The 16,008-nt window shown below is 44.7% G+C and overlaps 2 protein-coding genes across 2 annotated transcripts; both read left to right on the plus strand.

The window, feature by feature from the left end:
• Positions 1–2,146: 2,146 nt before the first annotated feature.
• Positions 2,147–5,144, plus strand: LOC109771263 (pectin acetylesterase 5). Its single transcript, XM_020329959.4, has 11 exons — positions 2,147–2,504; positions 2,909–3,041; positions 3,169–3,248; positions 3,326–3,415; positions 3,533–3,657; positions 3,756–3,816; positions 4,081–4,134; positions 4,230–4,307; positions 4,394–4,499; positions 4,601–4,746; positions 4,868–5,144. The coding sequence occupies exons 1-11, from the start codon at positions 2,211–2,213 to the stop codon at positions 4,976–4,978; spliced, it is 1,278 nt and encodes a 425-aa protein (XP_020185548.1). The 5' UTR covers positions 2,147–2,210; the 3' UTR covers positions 4,979–5,144.
• A 5,803-nt stretch (positions 5,145–10,947) lies between these two features.
• On the plus strand, positions 10,948–12,506 carry LOC109771278 (B3 domain-containing protein Os06g0194400-like). Its single transcript, XM_073496035.1, has 5 exons — positions 10,948–11,190; positions 11,420–11,460; positions 11,564–11,735; positions 11,853–12,059; positions 12,471–12,506. Exons 1-5 carry the CDS (start codon positions 10,948–10,950, stop codon positions 12,504–12,506), a joined length of 699 nt encoding a protein of 232 aa, XP_073352136.1.
• Positions 12,507–16,008: the final 3,502 nt, after the last annotated feature.

Below are 16,008 nucleotides of genomic sequence, written 5' to 3' on the forward strand. Positions count from 1 at the left end.
CATGGCTAACTCATTAGTCACATTGAGCTCATTATGATGATGCATTACCGAGTGGGCCCAGAGATACCTCTCCGTCATACGGAGTGACAAATCCCAGTCTCGATTCGTGCCAACCCAACAGACACTTTCGGAGATACCTGTAGTGCACCTTTATAGCCACCCAGTTACGTTGTGACGTTTGGTACACCCAAAGCATTCCTACGGTATCCGGGAGTTGCACAATCTCATGGTCTAAGGAAACGATACTTGACATTAGAAAAGCTCTTAGCAAACGAACTACACGATCTTGTGCTATGCTTAGGATTGGGTCTTGTCCATCACATCATTCTCCTAATGATGTGATCCCGTTATCAATGACATCCAATGTCCATGGTCAGGAAACCATAACCATCTATTGATCAACGAGCTAGTCAACTAGAGGCTTATTAGGGACATGTTGTGGTCTATGTATTCACACATGTATTACGGTTTCCAGTTAATACAATTATAGCATGAACAATAGACAATTATCATGAACAAGGAAATACAATAATAACCATTTTATTATTGCCTCTAGGGCATATTTCCAACACTCATGTGCACATGTGCTGCTGCCGCTCGGGCGCGACCCTGCTGTTGCTGCTTGCAGCAGGAGGTCATGCTCGCCGGCGGGTGGGTGGTTGGGGACGCCCTACGTACAGGGCACATTCGGAGCATGCGTTGTTGCTGGCCGTAGCTCGAGCGTGAGCCCCCTCAATCCGGCGATGCGTAGGAGGAGCACCAGTGGCCATGGCCACACGACGGTCTCAGGTCTGCTTCATAGGGAGAAAGGAGAAGGGAGGCAGAGGGGAGTAGAAGAAAATGAGGAAAAGACACTGACATGTGGGCCCCACATGTCAGTTAACAGCCAAACAAACAGTTAAACAGAGGGTTCATTTAGGTTCGGGCCCGACCAGTCATAAACCGGTTTAATTTCTTAGCAACGAATGTTTTGGGTTTTTTGAAACAATCGACGTTGTTTTGGTAGTTATCAGTTAAAAACAATTTTTTGGTATTTTTTGGAACCCTAACGCAAAAAGTGGTAGTTTTATGCTATTCACTCCAGATGGCGGGGAAGCATGGAGGAGCGTCACCACTAGCGGTTTGGGGAAAATTCATGGATGGCACAATGGCGTCAAGCATTCAGAGCCCATGGAGATTTTGGTGCACTGACGTAAAAAATGTTGGCTAGCTTGCAGGCAGACTGGAGAGGGGGCACAACCACGCAACCTTCAGCCTCGCTGAGTTGCAACCGCCACTGAAGAGCTGCTGAAGATGCCAAGAGCCAAGGAACTGCTCGCCGGCAAACCACCATGGTTGGATCTGGAGCCGGAGCTGCGAGATCCGTCGGTGAGGAGTTGGACGCCTGATAGGGAGTAGACGACGCGGCTGGGAGAGAAAATAAACACTAGAGAAAGTTGCCCCGCCGCCGCTGTCTGCCAACGGACGGCCTCCTCCGGTGGCAACGAGGGGGTTAGGTGGTGGAGGGGCCGTTTTCGGTGCAAGCGTTGCTGGCCTTCAGAGTCACCTGGGGCGGCGGCTCGAGGGGAGGGGGGCAGGCTTCACTCTTTCTCCAACCACCTATGTTAGTCCGTTGGTTGGACAGTGTATAGTTCAAGCACCAAATAAGCATGAGAAATTTCCCAGAATGAAGAGGTGTTATTTTATTAATTCATATACTTAGTAAAAAAATCAATTCTGCATTTTGTAAGTTTTTTTTAACTTGGCATTTTGTAAGTTGAGAATGGAAAATGGGGAAAAGCCCAAAAGACGTTGATATGGAGTAGTACTACTTTTTTATAAAAAGAAGTTGGGATGACGTAGTTGTGCTATCCGTCTGACCTAATCTTGATATCCATCGAGTGTCAAGCTTGATATCCATCGGGAGAGGATCTCAACCCACGTGAAGACATCGATTCATACGCAAGGAAAATCTATCCGAGGCCACTTGGATCTAGCAAAACCGTAGAAGGTACTATTGCTTGTACCAAATGGTAGTAGCAAAGCTCTTTTCAGCTCCAAGATTTGGCGGGTATCTCCGCAATTATTTTGCTTCGCGCCAGCTTACGAGAGGACGGGTGGTGAGTGGAGTGCACGAGACCTCACCGAACTTGCTGCAACAATATTTTAGAGCAAGCAACAGGCGCCGAAACCAAACCATTTCCGTCTCTCGTGCCCGCGACGCGACGGCCATGGCGCTGGGGACAACCGAGCCGCTCCTCCTCCAGCCCCCGGAGCAGCGCCGGCGTCCGCCGGACTGGCTCGCGTGGGGGCTCCCCGCGGCGGTTCTGACACTGCTGCTGCTGTCCGCCTCCGGCCCTCTCCGTCCGCCGCTTTTCCGCGTGCCGCCGCCGGAGACCGTCCCGCTGACCCTGCTCGCCGGCGCGCAGGAGAAGGGAGCAGTGTGCCTGGATGGGACCCCGCCGGGTTACCACCTGCAGAGAGGCTCCGGCGACGGATCCAACCGCTGGCTCATCCATCTAGAGGTTCGTACCGCACTGTCTATCATCCCTCCCATGAATCACCCGTTGCTTCTTATGATCACGATTCATCCATCCTTGACCCGTTTTCTTATATACTGTGTGGCTATTTTATTTTTCTTATTCACGTCTCCCACAAATTACCAAACAAAAGAAGAAGCTCAAATGTAGTGGATGATCTTTCGAAAGATACACTTTTGATAACCGAAAAAGGTACAATTTTCATAATCAAAGTATGGTTCGGGATAGAGACCCGGGCCCTAATTTCTGTTGCCACCAACGAGATGCCTTTTCATTGTTATTTTTTCTGTCAAAAGATGCCTTCTACATGATGGGGATGTTAAGCAGGTAGACTCAAGGTAGGGCAATTAGTTGACTGACCTGTCTATTTTGAATTACAAACAACCCAGGGTGGTGGCTGGTGCAGCACAATCAAGGACTGTTCCAACCGCAGAATGTACGCGCTCGGTTCATCCAACTTCATGAAACCGATGCGGTTCGCCGGCGCTGGGATCCTCGGCAGTGACCAGCTGCAAAATCCTGGTAATCACTGATGCCTATCTATTTGTTCCATCGTTATATTAGTTATCTTCCTGTTTGTTTGCATAATCGTACTTCTTTTACCTGTTTGATATGTCTTTCCCACTAACTTTGATCAGCGTGTAATCAGATTTCTACAACTGGAACAAAGTGTTTGTGCGGTATTGTGATGGGGCGTCGTTTTCTGGGGACGCGGAAGGTCGAGCACAGGTGAATTTTCTGAGTCTTGGTATCATGTCGCTGTCTCCGTTGCTTCAAGTAATGTTCTGTTGGCGATGATGATGTAGGATGGAAGCACACTTCACTTTAGAGGATTGCGCATCTACCAAGCGGTTATTGACGAACTCATGGAAAAAGGACTTAACAATGCTACACAGGTCATGCTTAACTTACAAAGTTCATATAGTTTTCAACACGAACCGGCAGTACATACATATTACTCTGTCAATTTCAGCAACACCATGCGAGATTCCTCATTTTTCTACACATTTCAGGCCCTCCTCACAGGCTGTTCTGCTGGTGGTCTAGCCACGATACTACATTGCGATGATTTCAGTGCACGGTTTTCTCGCGATGTTTCAGTTAAATGCCTTGCTGATGCTGGGTTTTTTCTTGACGTGTAAGACTCTTGAAAACAAATGTGACCCACCAGCTAAGGACTGTTCCAACCGCGATGATTTCAGTGCACTTGAACTAAAGTACCTTTTTCTTCGACAGAAAGGATATTTCAGGGAAAAGGTCCTTTTGGTCTGTCTATGATGGCGTTGTTCACCTCCAGGTTAGCTGTTGGACATGCTTCAAAGTTTAAAAGACATGCCTTGTTTTATAATCAAGCCTTGTGGTCATCTTGTAGTCCTTTTTGCACTTCTCTAAAATTTGAATACCAGAAAAAGGCTTTATAAAACTCTGATTTTTTTTCAAGTGCTTAGTATTGTGCAACAATCAATAAACACTGCAATATTTTTCCGTCCATGTGATTAATGCCACTTTGTACTAAATGCTGTTGAGTTATTTTTTTCTTTGTTTGATAAATTAATTTCAGAATGTCAGAGAAGTGTTGCCCAAGGACTGCCTTGCCAACAAGGAGCCAACCGAGGTAGTTTCCATTGTTGAGTTTGATTTTCTTGCCACAATTGCTCCTGTAATAGATTATGCCAGTCAGTTCGTTAACTAAAATAATGTTGCTCCTAGTGTTTCTTCCCCGCGGAGCTTATTAAGAGCATCCGGACCCCCATGTTTATTCTCAACTCTGCGTATGATTCATGGCAGGTAATTTGGAATGTTTTTTCTTCTTCTTCTTCTTCCAACTTCTCTTTTAAAGTTCTTACTGTTTTATCGATAAATCTTTGCCACAGATACGAAATGTTCTTGTACCAGTTTCATCGGCTCCTGATAAGCCGTGGTCGATTTGCAAGGACAATATCCGCAACTGCAATTCCACACAAATCAAAGTCCTTGATGGTTAGCTTAGCTTGTCATTCCATTTATTTTTCCTCTCTCATTCAACTCCAATGCCTTTTCTGTGCCACGAAACACTGAATATTCAGCTTCCGTGTCAATAGCCTTCAGGAACACAATGGTGGGTGCATTCAAGGTTGTGGAAGATAAGGAGGACTGGGGATTGTTCATCGATTCATGCTTCACTCACTGCCAATCCCTATATGGCATCTCTTGGAATTCAGAAATCTCCCCGAGGCTTGGAAATAAGGTAGGGAATTAAAAATTCTAACGCAAAACACATTATCTATGTCATCTATTTCTTTTGCGAGGAATCTGTGGTATCTGATTCACCGTGTTGTTACTTGGATTATCACAATTTTGTCGAGCAGAGCATTGCAGAGGCCGCAGGAGATTGGTACCATGGAAGGAGCCAAGGAGAGAAAGAGATAGACTGCGAGTATCCATGCAACCCAACATGCAGCGGACAGTTGCCTCCATGATTTATTATAGATCCTGTCAAGATTAATTATGTCAATGAGAGCAAATGCAGATAGCATTATCTTGTGATGTCCATCATAGTGAAAGCTAGTGCCAATTTAGGATGAAATAAGTATACTCAGACGAATGACAATGCGTCAAGTAAAAAGTTCACATTTGTGCGAAAAATTGAGGTTATGAATATTTGGAATGGATCTCCCTCCCTAATTAAAATTCGTTTCGTCAAACAGGGGAACACACTCCCCTTCCCCTTATGTCGCTCCCCAGCAGCGACACCGGATGTTAGAGTCAATTTCGGTAAATCTCAGGTAGGAGGTCCCGAGCTGTTAGCCTAAGTACGATGGTAACAAAATACGCAAGGTTTTTACCAAGGTTTGAACTCCCTCGAAGAGATAATACCCCTATGTTCTGCATTGGATTGTATTGATTGTGGATGGAGTACATAGTACAGGTGTTTCTACCATGAGATTGTCTATGGCCTCTATGTGTCCTACCCCCCTGTTTCTATAGGTACTTGGGGATCTAGGATTACAGATATGTTGGCTACGTATTTAGCAGATCGTGGTGCACACGACTATTGATCTTGGAGTGCGCGCCAAGCCTTTGGGAGTCCTCCTGGTACAGGTCTTCTGGATGCGGCCCATTAGTGAACTACCATGGGGCTCCTCGGCCGAGGCCACTGGCTGGGAGACGACGTGTTGAGAACCAACTAGTCCAGGACACCATCACCGGGTGCGCATGCCCTAGTGCCGCCACACCACCCTCCTCCGCCTCCTCCTTCTGCCGATGTCGCCTGCTTATATGACGTCGCCGCGGCGGTCCCCATCTCCTAATGGTGGCTAGGGATGCTCACGCCAGTCTTCATCTTCCTCGGTTGAGGCGGCGACGGAGACCTCGTCGGGTTCAGTGCACTAAGGTGGTGACCTCATCCTTCCCTTCTCCTCGTGGTGGATTCTTGGTGGTGTGTTGTGTCGCAGTGGATTGGGGCTTGCGCCCGGATCCAGTGATCGCGGCCATCGCCGTAATGCGTCGGGTCTATGGTGGCGCTGGCCGTTCTCTGCCACGCGGTTGGCAAGGCGACTGCGTGGTGTTTGCTCGCGAGGTTGGTTGGGTTCATGCATGCTCGATTTGGGCCATGGGGCCGGCTGCTCTACGGGTGGTGGCACCATGGACTCGGCTATCCCGCGCGTGGAGCTCTGTGAAGCTCGGGATGAAGGGTGGCGGCCCCTGGCTTCTCGATGGCGGCGGCCAATAATAGTGGTAATGTGGATGACGTGATGCGCCATGGTTGGAACCATCGGGCAACTTGAGTTGTGTGCCTCCTTATGGTGCAGGTGGTCATGCCTCCGGTCGTGCAAGACATGCTCCTCTCTTTGGATATGCGTCGCATGGGCCTCAACCATGGCGCATATGCATGTTGCTATTAGCGGGTCGATGCAGTGGTGCGTGAGCAGTGTTGTGCCTTGTTTGTGCCTTCGTTGCACTTGTGGTGGTGGTGTCGACATCGATGCAAGTAATCCAGCATGGCGGTGCGGCCATTGTGTCTTTTGTTCCTCTTGGTCTTATTCCCGATGTTTTCCACTGTTGAATGCCAGGATTGATCTTGCAAGCTTCGCAGCGGCCTAGGCCCTACCTTGGGTCAGAGGTGGCGAGGCATAACGCTCTGGGCGAAAGCTTTGTTCTTTGATGGGGGTTGTGTCAATGATGTTGGCACCTGTAGGCACCCTCCTCCTTGGAGGCATTATCAAAGAGTACTTCTTCACGCTGGGCTGTGGCCGGTTGTGATGGAAGCAATGTTAAAGGGTTCGGTGGGGTGGTCATGTGTGGGTCTGGGCAAAAGCTTTGCGATCAACAGGGGTCAATGTTGGTTATGCCAGCGTTCTCGAACCGTCGTTTGCCTTCTTGAAGGTGTTTTCGAAGATCCTTCCTTCGATCTCTTCGGGGGCATGTTGGGTGGTGGCGGCCTTCTTGAGTTGTTGTTGGTGGTTTATTGCACACATGATAGGATAATACTGATAACTAAAGTGTCGATGGGATCTCAATAGTATATCATAAGTTAGGTCTGTCCAAGATCATTGTTCTGCCAACAACACGTTCTCATTATTGCTGCCATCTTGGTTACTTAAATATTTACTTATGATTAGGAGGACAAGATCATCATGCAATACATGACCTGATCTTAAAGACGAGACTAGGTGTTAGGGCATATTTCTCTCTTAGTGGTTTTGGTGATTGATGACAATGCGTTTTGCGGACTAACCGTGTGCATTGAGTATTTTAGAGATTATCCTAGGAGGCACGAGACGGTTTATTTTCCCTCGGTGGTTTAGAGTAAAGAAGGTTATTTTCCGATGATTTCTTTTTGGTGGTTTTGAGTCGTAGGAAAACCGGACTATTAAGAGGGGGTCCGTGTTGGAAAGGTATGGGTGGAATCAACACGTACACAACCACTTTTGCACCCACATTTCCTTTCCGCAACCTAGGACCCATCTTCCTGGCACAAAGAGAAAACTGCCTCCCGGGTTGCCCGCACGGGCGACTCCGGAGGCCACCCCTCCGCCACACCCAGCGGCCTTCCCACCACCGTCCATGCCCACCCGCCGCCGCTGGAGGAGGCTATCGGTGCTGACGGCGGCGGCAGGGTACTGCCCGTTCCTTCCATTCTCATTCATCCCCCCTCTCTCTTGTCCCCATCTAGCTGACTGGTCTGCATTGATCTGCACCGCACGCCCCGATCCGATCTGCTACGACGTTGACTCGGTATGCTCCGGCTGGGCCTGCCGCGTTGGGCGCCTCGGAGGGCTCCGGCGGCTAACCCATCAGCCATGGTGCAGCCATGCCCATCCCCCACACCCGACGCATGAGGCAGGTTTTGCTAGGCGGCTGGACTGCGTCGGGTCCGTCCTGGCCGAGTTGTGTTGCCGAGGGCGTTCCATCCGGCTTGGCCTAGCCCAGCGGCTCCTCTGGTGATGGCCGATTCAGGATTGGCACTGGAATTGCGTCGTGGCACCGGCCGAATTGTGGTGGGCACCGGCATGAGGGTTCCTCTCCCAAGAATGGCTCCTGCTGGCGCCTAGTAATGGCGTGGTTGCGGGATGCAGCCAAAAGGCTCCTTTAAGTTTTGGCGGCATCCACTTCGGTCAGATTATCTTCGACGTCAAGATGCAATCTATGGACAATGACTTGACGCACAGGTATGGGTGGGCAGCGGCGGCGCTGGGATTTCTGGCCTATCGCACGTAGCTGTCGTGATCGTGGAAAAGTGGTGGTGACAACACAGTTGACTTCGATTTGGCGGTACTTCGAGTGCCCATTCTGTAGCTTCGTGGTGAAAGCCAAGGTTTAAACCGAGATGGGTTTACCTGGCAATGGCGATGCAGAAGCATCGTTACCTTGTTGAAGGCATTGCTCGGATATGCTGCATGGACTTGTTTTTCAAGGTGAAAACTTAGAATCTAGCCTTTGATGGTTGGATCCGGCGACGGCGGCGCTTCAGTGTCGTTCCCTTCATGAAGGCGTTGCTATTGAAGAACCTTTCCCGTCGTCTTTGTGGTGTCAAAAAATATTTGGTGCGGATATGGTCATTGTTGTAGCTTATCGATCAATGTCCTATGTTTTGGGGTTTCTTTTTTCCTTTTCCACGCTTAGGCATAGCTTTGATCTTATATGATTTTGCTACTTGCCGGCGTGTTTATGTGTGTGTTTATGTTGGCTGTGTGCATCTTAGTTATGCAGAGACCGGGTGTGCACTCCTTATGTTTGTATCTCCTTGATGCTTCATTTTGAGCAAATAAAATCCATCCTTTATCGAAAAAGGACCCATCTTCCTATTTTCTGTGTAAACTGAGATAGCATACAAGCGGTAGTACCAGTAGTTCCCACAGTAGTACCGTTGGGTACTACCGCGCGTTTACCGCTTAGGGATTCCTACGCGTGGAACTTTCTATTGTCAGTTTTCTTAATCGCGGTAGTAGCACGGTAGTACCGCTCATGTGGTACTACAACCGCTCCCACTACCGCTGCCAGTACCGCTTGCAGGTTCTCCCCTGCTTCAACTTCATGTTTCCATTTTCCCTTAAGCGGTAGTAGAGCGGCACTACCAAGATAGTACCGCTTGGCGCGGTACTGCCGGCCTAGCACCCTCTATTACTGATACCTAACTCAGTCCAGAACCTCGAATCGGTAGTACTGTTGGGGGCGACGGTAGTACCGCTCCGGCGGCACTGCTGCTCGTGTACTCCATGTACTTCTTGTGTGAGTGAGGTAGTAAAGCGGTAGTACCGCTCCTAGGAGCAGTAGTACCGCTCCTAGGAGCAGTAGTACCGCTTAGCTGCCGGCAGAGGGCAAAAAATGGTTGGATTTCATCCACTATATAAAGGGGGTCTTCTCTAAGGTTTGGTTGAGAGGGCCCCGATCTACACTTCCACCAAGAGAAATTTGATTCCCCCCACTAATCCCTTGTGAATCTTGTTACTCTTGGGTGTTTTGGCACCCTAGACGGAAGAGGTCACCTAGGAGCCACAATCCATTGTGGTGAAGCTCTGTGGTGGTGTTGGGAGCCCTACCCTTGTACATATAGGTGGCCTACGAGGCTATCCGAGCAGGAGTCCACAAGCCCTTTGGCTTGGCAAAGGGAAAATGCCCCTCATGGGGTTGGCTCCAACCCAGTAGGAGGCGCGGTACACGTCGGTTTTGCGCAGTTTGTTTTCCAGGTCTGGTTAATTTGAATGGGGTTTCGACATTTTTTTGGTTTTGCAACATTTTCCTTTTTTTGTTGTTTTCCTGATTTCTTCTTTAAAGTTTCATTTTTGTTCTTTTTCTTTTCCGTTTTCCAGTTTTTATTTTATGTCCCTTTTCCTTTTTTATCTTTTATTTCCTTTTGATTTTCTGTTTATCTTCAATTTTTATATTTTTCTACGTCCCTTTTCTCTATTTTTTTCCACCTCTCTCTCTCTCTTTTTATGTTTATTATATGTTTATTCTAATTTTTTCCATTTTTTATCTAGTTTCTCTAGTTTATTTGTTCTTTGAAAAAAATGTAAACTACTTTTGACAAATACATGAACATTCTATAATGCGTAGAAGCTTTACTAAAACCATAGTAATATTGTTCTAATAATAAGTATGTGAACACTTTTAATAAACTACATGGATATCTTATTAAATGCATGAATATGTTTTCAAATACATGAAGACTTTTTAAATATACGCAAATATTTTTTAAATACATAAAATAATTAATTGCATGGACACATTTAAAAATTAATGACATTTTTAAATGCCGATTAATAGGAAACCAGTATGTTGCTAATTTCTAACTAAAAAAAGAGTAGTATGTTGCTGATTTTTGCCAAAACAAGTTTTACTATTTTTCTTCCTCGCAAATTTTTTTTTACTATTTTTCTGTGAATAATCGTTTCATAGAAAAAATATGTTTGTGTTTTTTTCGATTTTATTTTGAGGGGTTGTGTTTTTGTAGACGGAAAATTATGATTGTATTGTGTGGAGTTTCTTATTTGGATACGATCCATCCTGTTCCTATTTCTGTGTGAGTTGCCCCTTTCTACGTACGTGAGTTTCCTATTTTCTGTGTTAGGTTACGAACCTGTTTTTTATGGAAACCGTGGGTTTGGAAAAACGGCCGATACTTTCGCAAAAAAAAAGGGGAAGAACGGCCGATACGCCTTGTATGTTCTAAATTATAAAATGGCAAGAGTACGTTAGAGTTTGTATATGCGGGATTTGTTTCTGGAATTATGCCACGAATATCAGGGCTTGACGAACTTTCTTCGCCGTAAATAAAGCGTGCTGATCACATCAACAGAATCCCTGAGAAAGCGCAAGTGATTTCGAACGTTTGAAGTTTTGAATCTCGTCCAATTTATAGGCCGCCGCATCTCATCTCCTCCCGTTCATTCTGTTGCGTTGCGTTCGTCTCCCCCAACAACATCGAGCGAGAGCGAGAGAAGAAATGGCCGGAGCGATCGCGTACGAGGAGCAGCGCCGGAGGCAGATAGAGGAGAACAATCGCAAGCTGGAGGAGCTGCGTCTGCACCAGCTCTCCGCAGCAGTCAGGGAGGCTGCCGGCCCTAAGTTCTCGCCGGTCAGATCGGAAGCCAAGTCTGTGAAGCCGAAGCAGGTGCCGCGGGACGCCCCGGTCCGGCAGTCCGGCCGTGTGGCCAGCCTCCCCAAGCAGCCCAAGTACCGCTACGAGGTACTCCTACGTGGTTCCCACTTTTCTCTTCTTGCCTTCCTTCATTCATTCATTCAGTTACTAACCGACCGTACAATGCATCTTTATAAAAAAAATGAAAAGAAGGATTACCACCAGCCTCTGCATCAGAACGATGCATGCGTCCATCTTATTAAAAAGTGCCAATCAAAACGAAGTCTGCAATTCAGTACAGCTCGCAAATGTAATTAACTTGGTGTAATGTATGTAGGATGACTACCCAACCTTGGTAGAGAAGAAGAAGATTAGGAGGTACGTACCCCATCATTGCTCTCCATGAACCGAAACATTTGATTTGATGCATACGTACTTACCACTCTAGCTAGTTTATCTTTATCGATTGATTGTTTTTAAGGAGGGCGAGCAGCACGAGGAGTGACATAATTAATCGAGTAGACGCCACAGATGAGGCCAGACGCCATGCCAACTCCAAGGCCCAAGAGCTGCTGCGTAAGCTGGTGCCCGGCGGCAACCCCAGCTTTGTCAAGCCCATGAAACAGTCTCATGTCACCGGAGGCTTCTGGCTCGTAAGCCCGCTCACTCTTGCATTCACTTCACTAGCTTCCCTCTCTTATTGAAACCAAACCGTCTCGGTCGCTCGCTCTGTCTTATGACTGTGGGCCATTCATTTGCATCACTAACAGGGCCTCCCGTCGCAGTTCTGCGGCCTGTATCTCCCGGGGAGTGATGATACCATCACTTTGGAGGATGAGGAGGGTGTCGAGTACAAAACGCGCTACCTCGCGCTTAAGACGGGCCTCAGCGCCGGATGGAGAAGGTTCGCCTTGGACCACAACCTGGTTGATGGTGATTGCTTGGTCTTCGAGTGGGTCGTGTGGAATACGTTCTATGTATGTGAGATTTCTTATTTGTTATGCGTTCCCTTGTTAATTTGTTGGAAATTTATCTGTCCATGCATGGAACCCTATATATGTCCTGCTGTGAGAATGGGTGTGCACTTCACAAAATTAATTAGGACAGTGGCTGGTGCACCCCACATATGCGCACCCAACACTTTCATCATCTATTATTTTGATTCCTGAACTTCGCATAAGCCATTTAGATTCTTATTTTTGTTTATAATCTATTTATATTAAATTAGTATTATGATTAATTTCCCTCCATCAAAATTAATCTAATCCCTACATGATCAGAAATATACTTAGGCGTAAAGCCCAAACAAAGTATTATAAATATTTGATTGATGCTCAATCATACTACACCGGCGCTTTGATATAGCCGCTGCTATGTAAATGATGCAGGTCTACATTATCAGACAAAGTTCCTACTACAAATGAATGCCGAATCATGAGGGTGTGATATACTGAGATTTGAAGATTCACATGGGAGCGGGTAATTTGTTCATATTATTGTCAGCATTTGCTGAATATTTGAATTGGGTATTTTGAAAGTTTATTTATAAGCCCTTTTGTTGTGTAGTAGCCACATGGCTGGTATAATCATGGAATTTCTGTTTCCGTATGATTTTGCCCGCCGTAACTTTGTGTCCTGCACTGCGGTTAGTTGTAAACATGAAAAGATCAACTGTTAGCTAAAATTTTCATTTCTGCAAAACTAGTTGATTACAGGATGCTAGAGCATTTATAAAATTAATTTGATATAGTGCTTTTGGGTATGTATAGTATGTCTTAGATGCCTTATGAAAGACTCTACTTTTGTTGCCTTGCCCGGTATATGGCCTCTGAAATGTGTACTCCACTCTTACAAGTTGATCTGTAGTTTTGTGCATCAGTATTTGTTTTCATAGGAAAGTTCTTGGATGATCACAGAAACAGTACTAGTCTACCACACACCTTGCTGTATTTGCAGATTCAAAGAATGATAAGACCACATTTCCTCAACCAAGTTTTTTCTACATTTTGAGTCTTCATATCTGCCCATGAACGTGTCATATCTGAGGGGAATGCTTTAGGTTACTAGTTTGTAGCTTTCTATACATGTTTAGTGTGTTGGTTTGCGATTTGTTGATGACCACCAGCACTTAGATGTCATCTACTTCCACACTTCACTATTTTCGCCTATCATACATATCATTGTCTAACCCTAACCTTGTTCCTTTTTACCAAGTTTTATTTGTTTTGGACAATTAGGTCTACTTGAAGGAATTGGACGACGAGTTTGCAAGTTGAGAAGTTCATGGATTCTCATGGTAGTTATGTTTGGACTTTTATATGGGAACCAATGACATTTGTAAATAATTCATGTTTCCCCATCCTTGTTTCTATCCGACTTTGCGTGATTTCCCATTTAACCTACTATGCAAGAACACATAAGTTGGGATATTCCTTTTGCTTCTATGATCATACAGACATACTCCCTCTATTTTTCTTTGTAAACCAAGGCCACAAACTCATATTACAGGTACCAAGATGAAAATTTAATGCCTTGCTTTGTAAACCAATTTTACTTTTTGTTTATTGGGATCGTTAATACGCCACATGCATGCAAAAAAGAAATAAGAAACTGATTGGAGTGTCATTATGACTGCATGCATGCAAATATTAAACTGATTGCTAGTACGAGGAAATATTATTATCTTTGGGCAGCACTAGCAATCAGACTACTGATACCTTGCTTCCCATCTGACTAGTCGCCCATGTAGGATTAGAAGCACGATAGTCGTCCAAACTGCTAATATGGCCGATGCATGGTTTGTTTGTTGGGTTGCTAATTAATTGCTTATGCTAATATGGCCCATGTTTGTTGGTTTGGGTCGTTAATTAATTTCTCCTGTAATTGCCTCCGGTTAATACGTCCGCTAATTTGCTTCCTAATCGAATGCTTCCTAGATTGAACGTTTGCATTAGAATGACAGTACTAGGCTATTAGTGAAAAATTGTTTCCCATAAATCATGCCAAATATCGGTTATTATCAAAACAAATTCTGGCAAGTTGTGATTTGCTTCCAACAAACAAATATAGGAAAATAATTGTTATTGGAGATACAATTTTGTGCAGCCCAACATGCTTAGGTGGCATAGAAGGATTATTGTTTACCGATAAAGCATCCTTTATGAGCATTATTATTTATTGAAGCATCCTTTTATGGTACAAGGGGTAAATATTTTTGATCGCATTGATAGGAATATTTTTGTATCGACGAAAGCATTATTTCTGTGCTATGGTAGCATTTCATCCGTTGAAAAATTATTTTGATTTAGCAGAAACAATATTCACATTTGGTGGAAACATTTGCATTTCGCAAATAAATTGTACGGAAGCAAAGCAAGAATATACACCGGCACAAATTTATTCCTTAAGAACAATATACACCTACTTTTGTTTCACAAAACAATAATAATTGAACTTCTCCATAGCCAGCATCACCACGTGTTGAACTAGCCGATCATGGTGGGTGAGGTCCATTCGCATCGGACTTCTTTGTCATCAACAAGGCAACCGCCAACATGCAATGGTGCCTAGCATCTGCATCACACTCAACATTGTGACCATTGTGCTAGAAATGAAGAAGCATTCTAAACTGGGCGGAAAATGTCTGTACAACGAAAACATCAGTGGCAAACAATGAAGCATGCACTAGTAGTTGTTGAAACAATTTATTTGTTGCAAGAAGCAAAATGTATGTACAACAATATCATTAAAAATGTTAGGGGTCTTAATAAATTTTGCTAAAAACAATACCAGTAAAAGAAGCGACACTAGCCATGGTTGAAGCATACAACACAACTAGTTGAACCAAAATGTCTATAATAAAAGAAGCATACACAGGCAATGGTCGAAACAAAAGTCTACTAGCATGGAAACATATATGAAATCAAATTTAGAATCAACTGTAATGCATGGAAACCTCGATGAGAAATGATGAAGCATACAACAATAATGGTTCAATAACTTTAGTCAAAGAAGCTACATTGGTCGTGGTTGAAGCACACACTAATATTGAATGAAGTAGAAACAAATATTGGCTAAAGCAGAATGTATATATACAATAAAATAAGCGGATAGTGGCAATGGTGGAAGTAGAAATTCACTGCCATGGATATGTTTTCAAGAAATTAAGAGAGAAAGTAGGGAGATCACGTTAGTGCGACCGGCGGGAGTTAGGCTACCTTACTGTCTTCTATGTGCTTCTTGTAATCCGAGCACAGAATCATGCAACATAGGTAGCAAATTCGTTGAACATATACAAAACTAGTAGGAGATCTCTAGAATGCTTCAAATAATATAAATACCCCAATGAAAAAAGAACAATACAAAACCATGCTTCCTCCATTATGCATGTAAAACACAATGTTGAGGTTGTGTTGGAAGCACAAGTGGGTTAATGTTGAAGCAATAATTATTATTACTGGAAGCATGGAAGGTATATGCATGTTTATGAAAAAGGGAAGAAACGTATCAAATTAGGATGGTAAGCATACCATTAGATAAGTCGACGTGTTGACTCATTTTTTGCTCAATTTTTTTGCATATGGAAGCATCTCTAGATAAGGATGAAAGCATCCCATGATTTATTTGAATAACCCATAAAATTAGTTGAAATGGTAGATAAGTCAAAAAATTGAAGGATCACATATTTAGCAGGAATCCTAAATGGTACATAGATGTGAGTAGTTGACGCTTAGGATGTGGGTGCATAAATTTCTGATCTTAAACTAACTCATCCACACAAATTTGTCTGAACTAAAATGGGCAAAAACATGATATATCATTGATCTATTTGAATAATATACAATCTAACAATGCATGTCGAGGTTGATAAGAGATCCAAACCTAGGGAAAATTGAGGAGGTACGGCACTGGTTGGTTGAGTCGCTC

Source organism: Aegilops tauschii, chromosome 3 (assembly GCF_002575655.3).
Source record: "Aegilops tauschii subsp. strangulata cultivar AL8/78 chromosome 3, Aet v6.0, whole genome shotgun sequence".
In the NCBI taxonomy this organism is placed as follows: Eukaryota; Viridiplantae; Streptophyta; class Magnoliopsida; order Poales; family Poaceae; genus Aegilops; species Aegilops tauschii.

Bases quoted from the DNA above. Each gene is read 5' to 3' on its own strand.
- LOC109771278 (XM_073496035.1), top strand. From the start codon at position 10,948: ATGGCCGGAGCGATCGCGTACGAGGAGCAGCGCCGGAGGCAGATAGAG. The intron at 11,191-11,419 runs GTACTCCTACGT...TAATGTATGTAG, and splicing joins AGCCCAAGTACCGCTACGAG to GATGACTACCCAACCTTGGT. The intron at 12,060-12,470 runs GTATGTGAGATT...TAAATGATGCAG, and splicing joins TCGTGTGGAATACGTTCTAT to GTCTACATTATCAGACAAAG.
- LOC109771263 (XM_020329959.4), top strand. From the start codon at position 2,211: ATGGCGCTGGGGACAACCGAGCCGCTCCTCCTCCAGCCCCCGGAGCAG. The intron at 3,416-3,532 runs GTCATGCTTAAC...TACACATTTCAG, and splicing joins GACTTAACAATGCTACACAG to GCCCTCCTCACAGGCTGTTC. The intron at 3,817-4,080 runs GTTAGCTGTTGG...AATTAATTTCAG, and splicing joins ATGGCGTTGTTCACCTCCAG to AATGTCAGAGAAGTGTTGCC.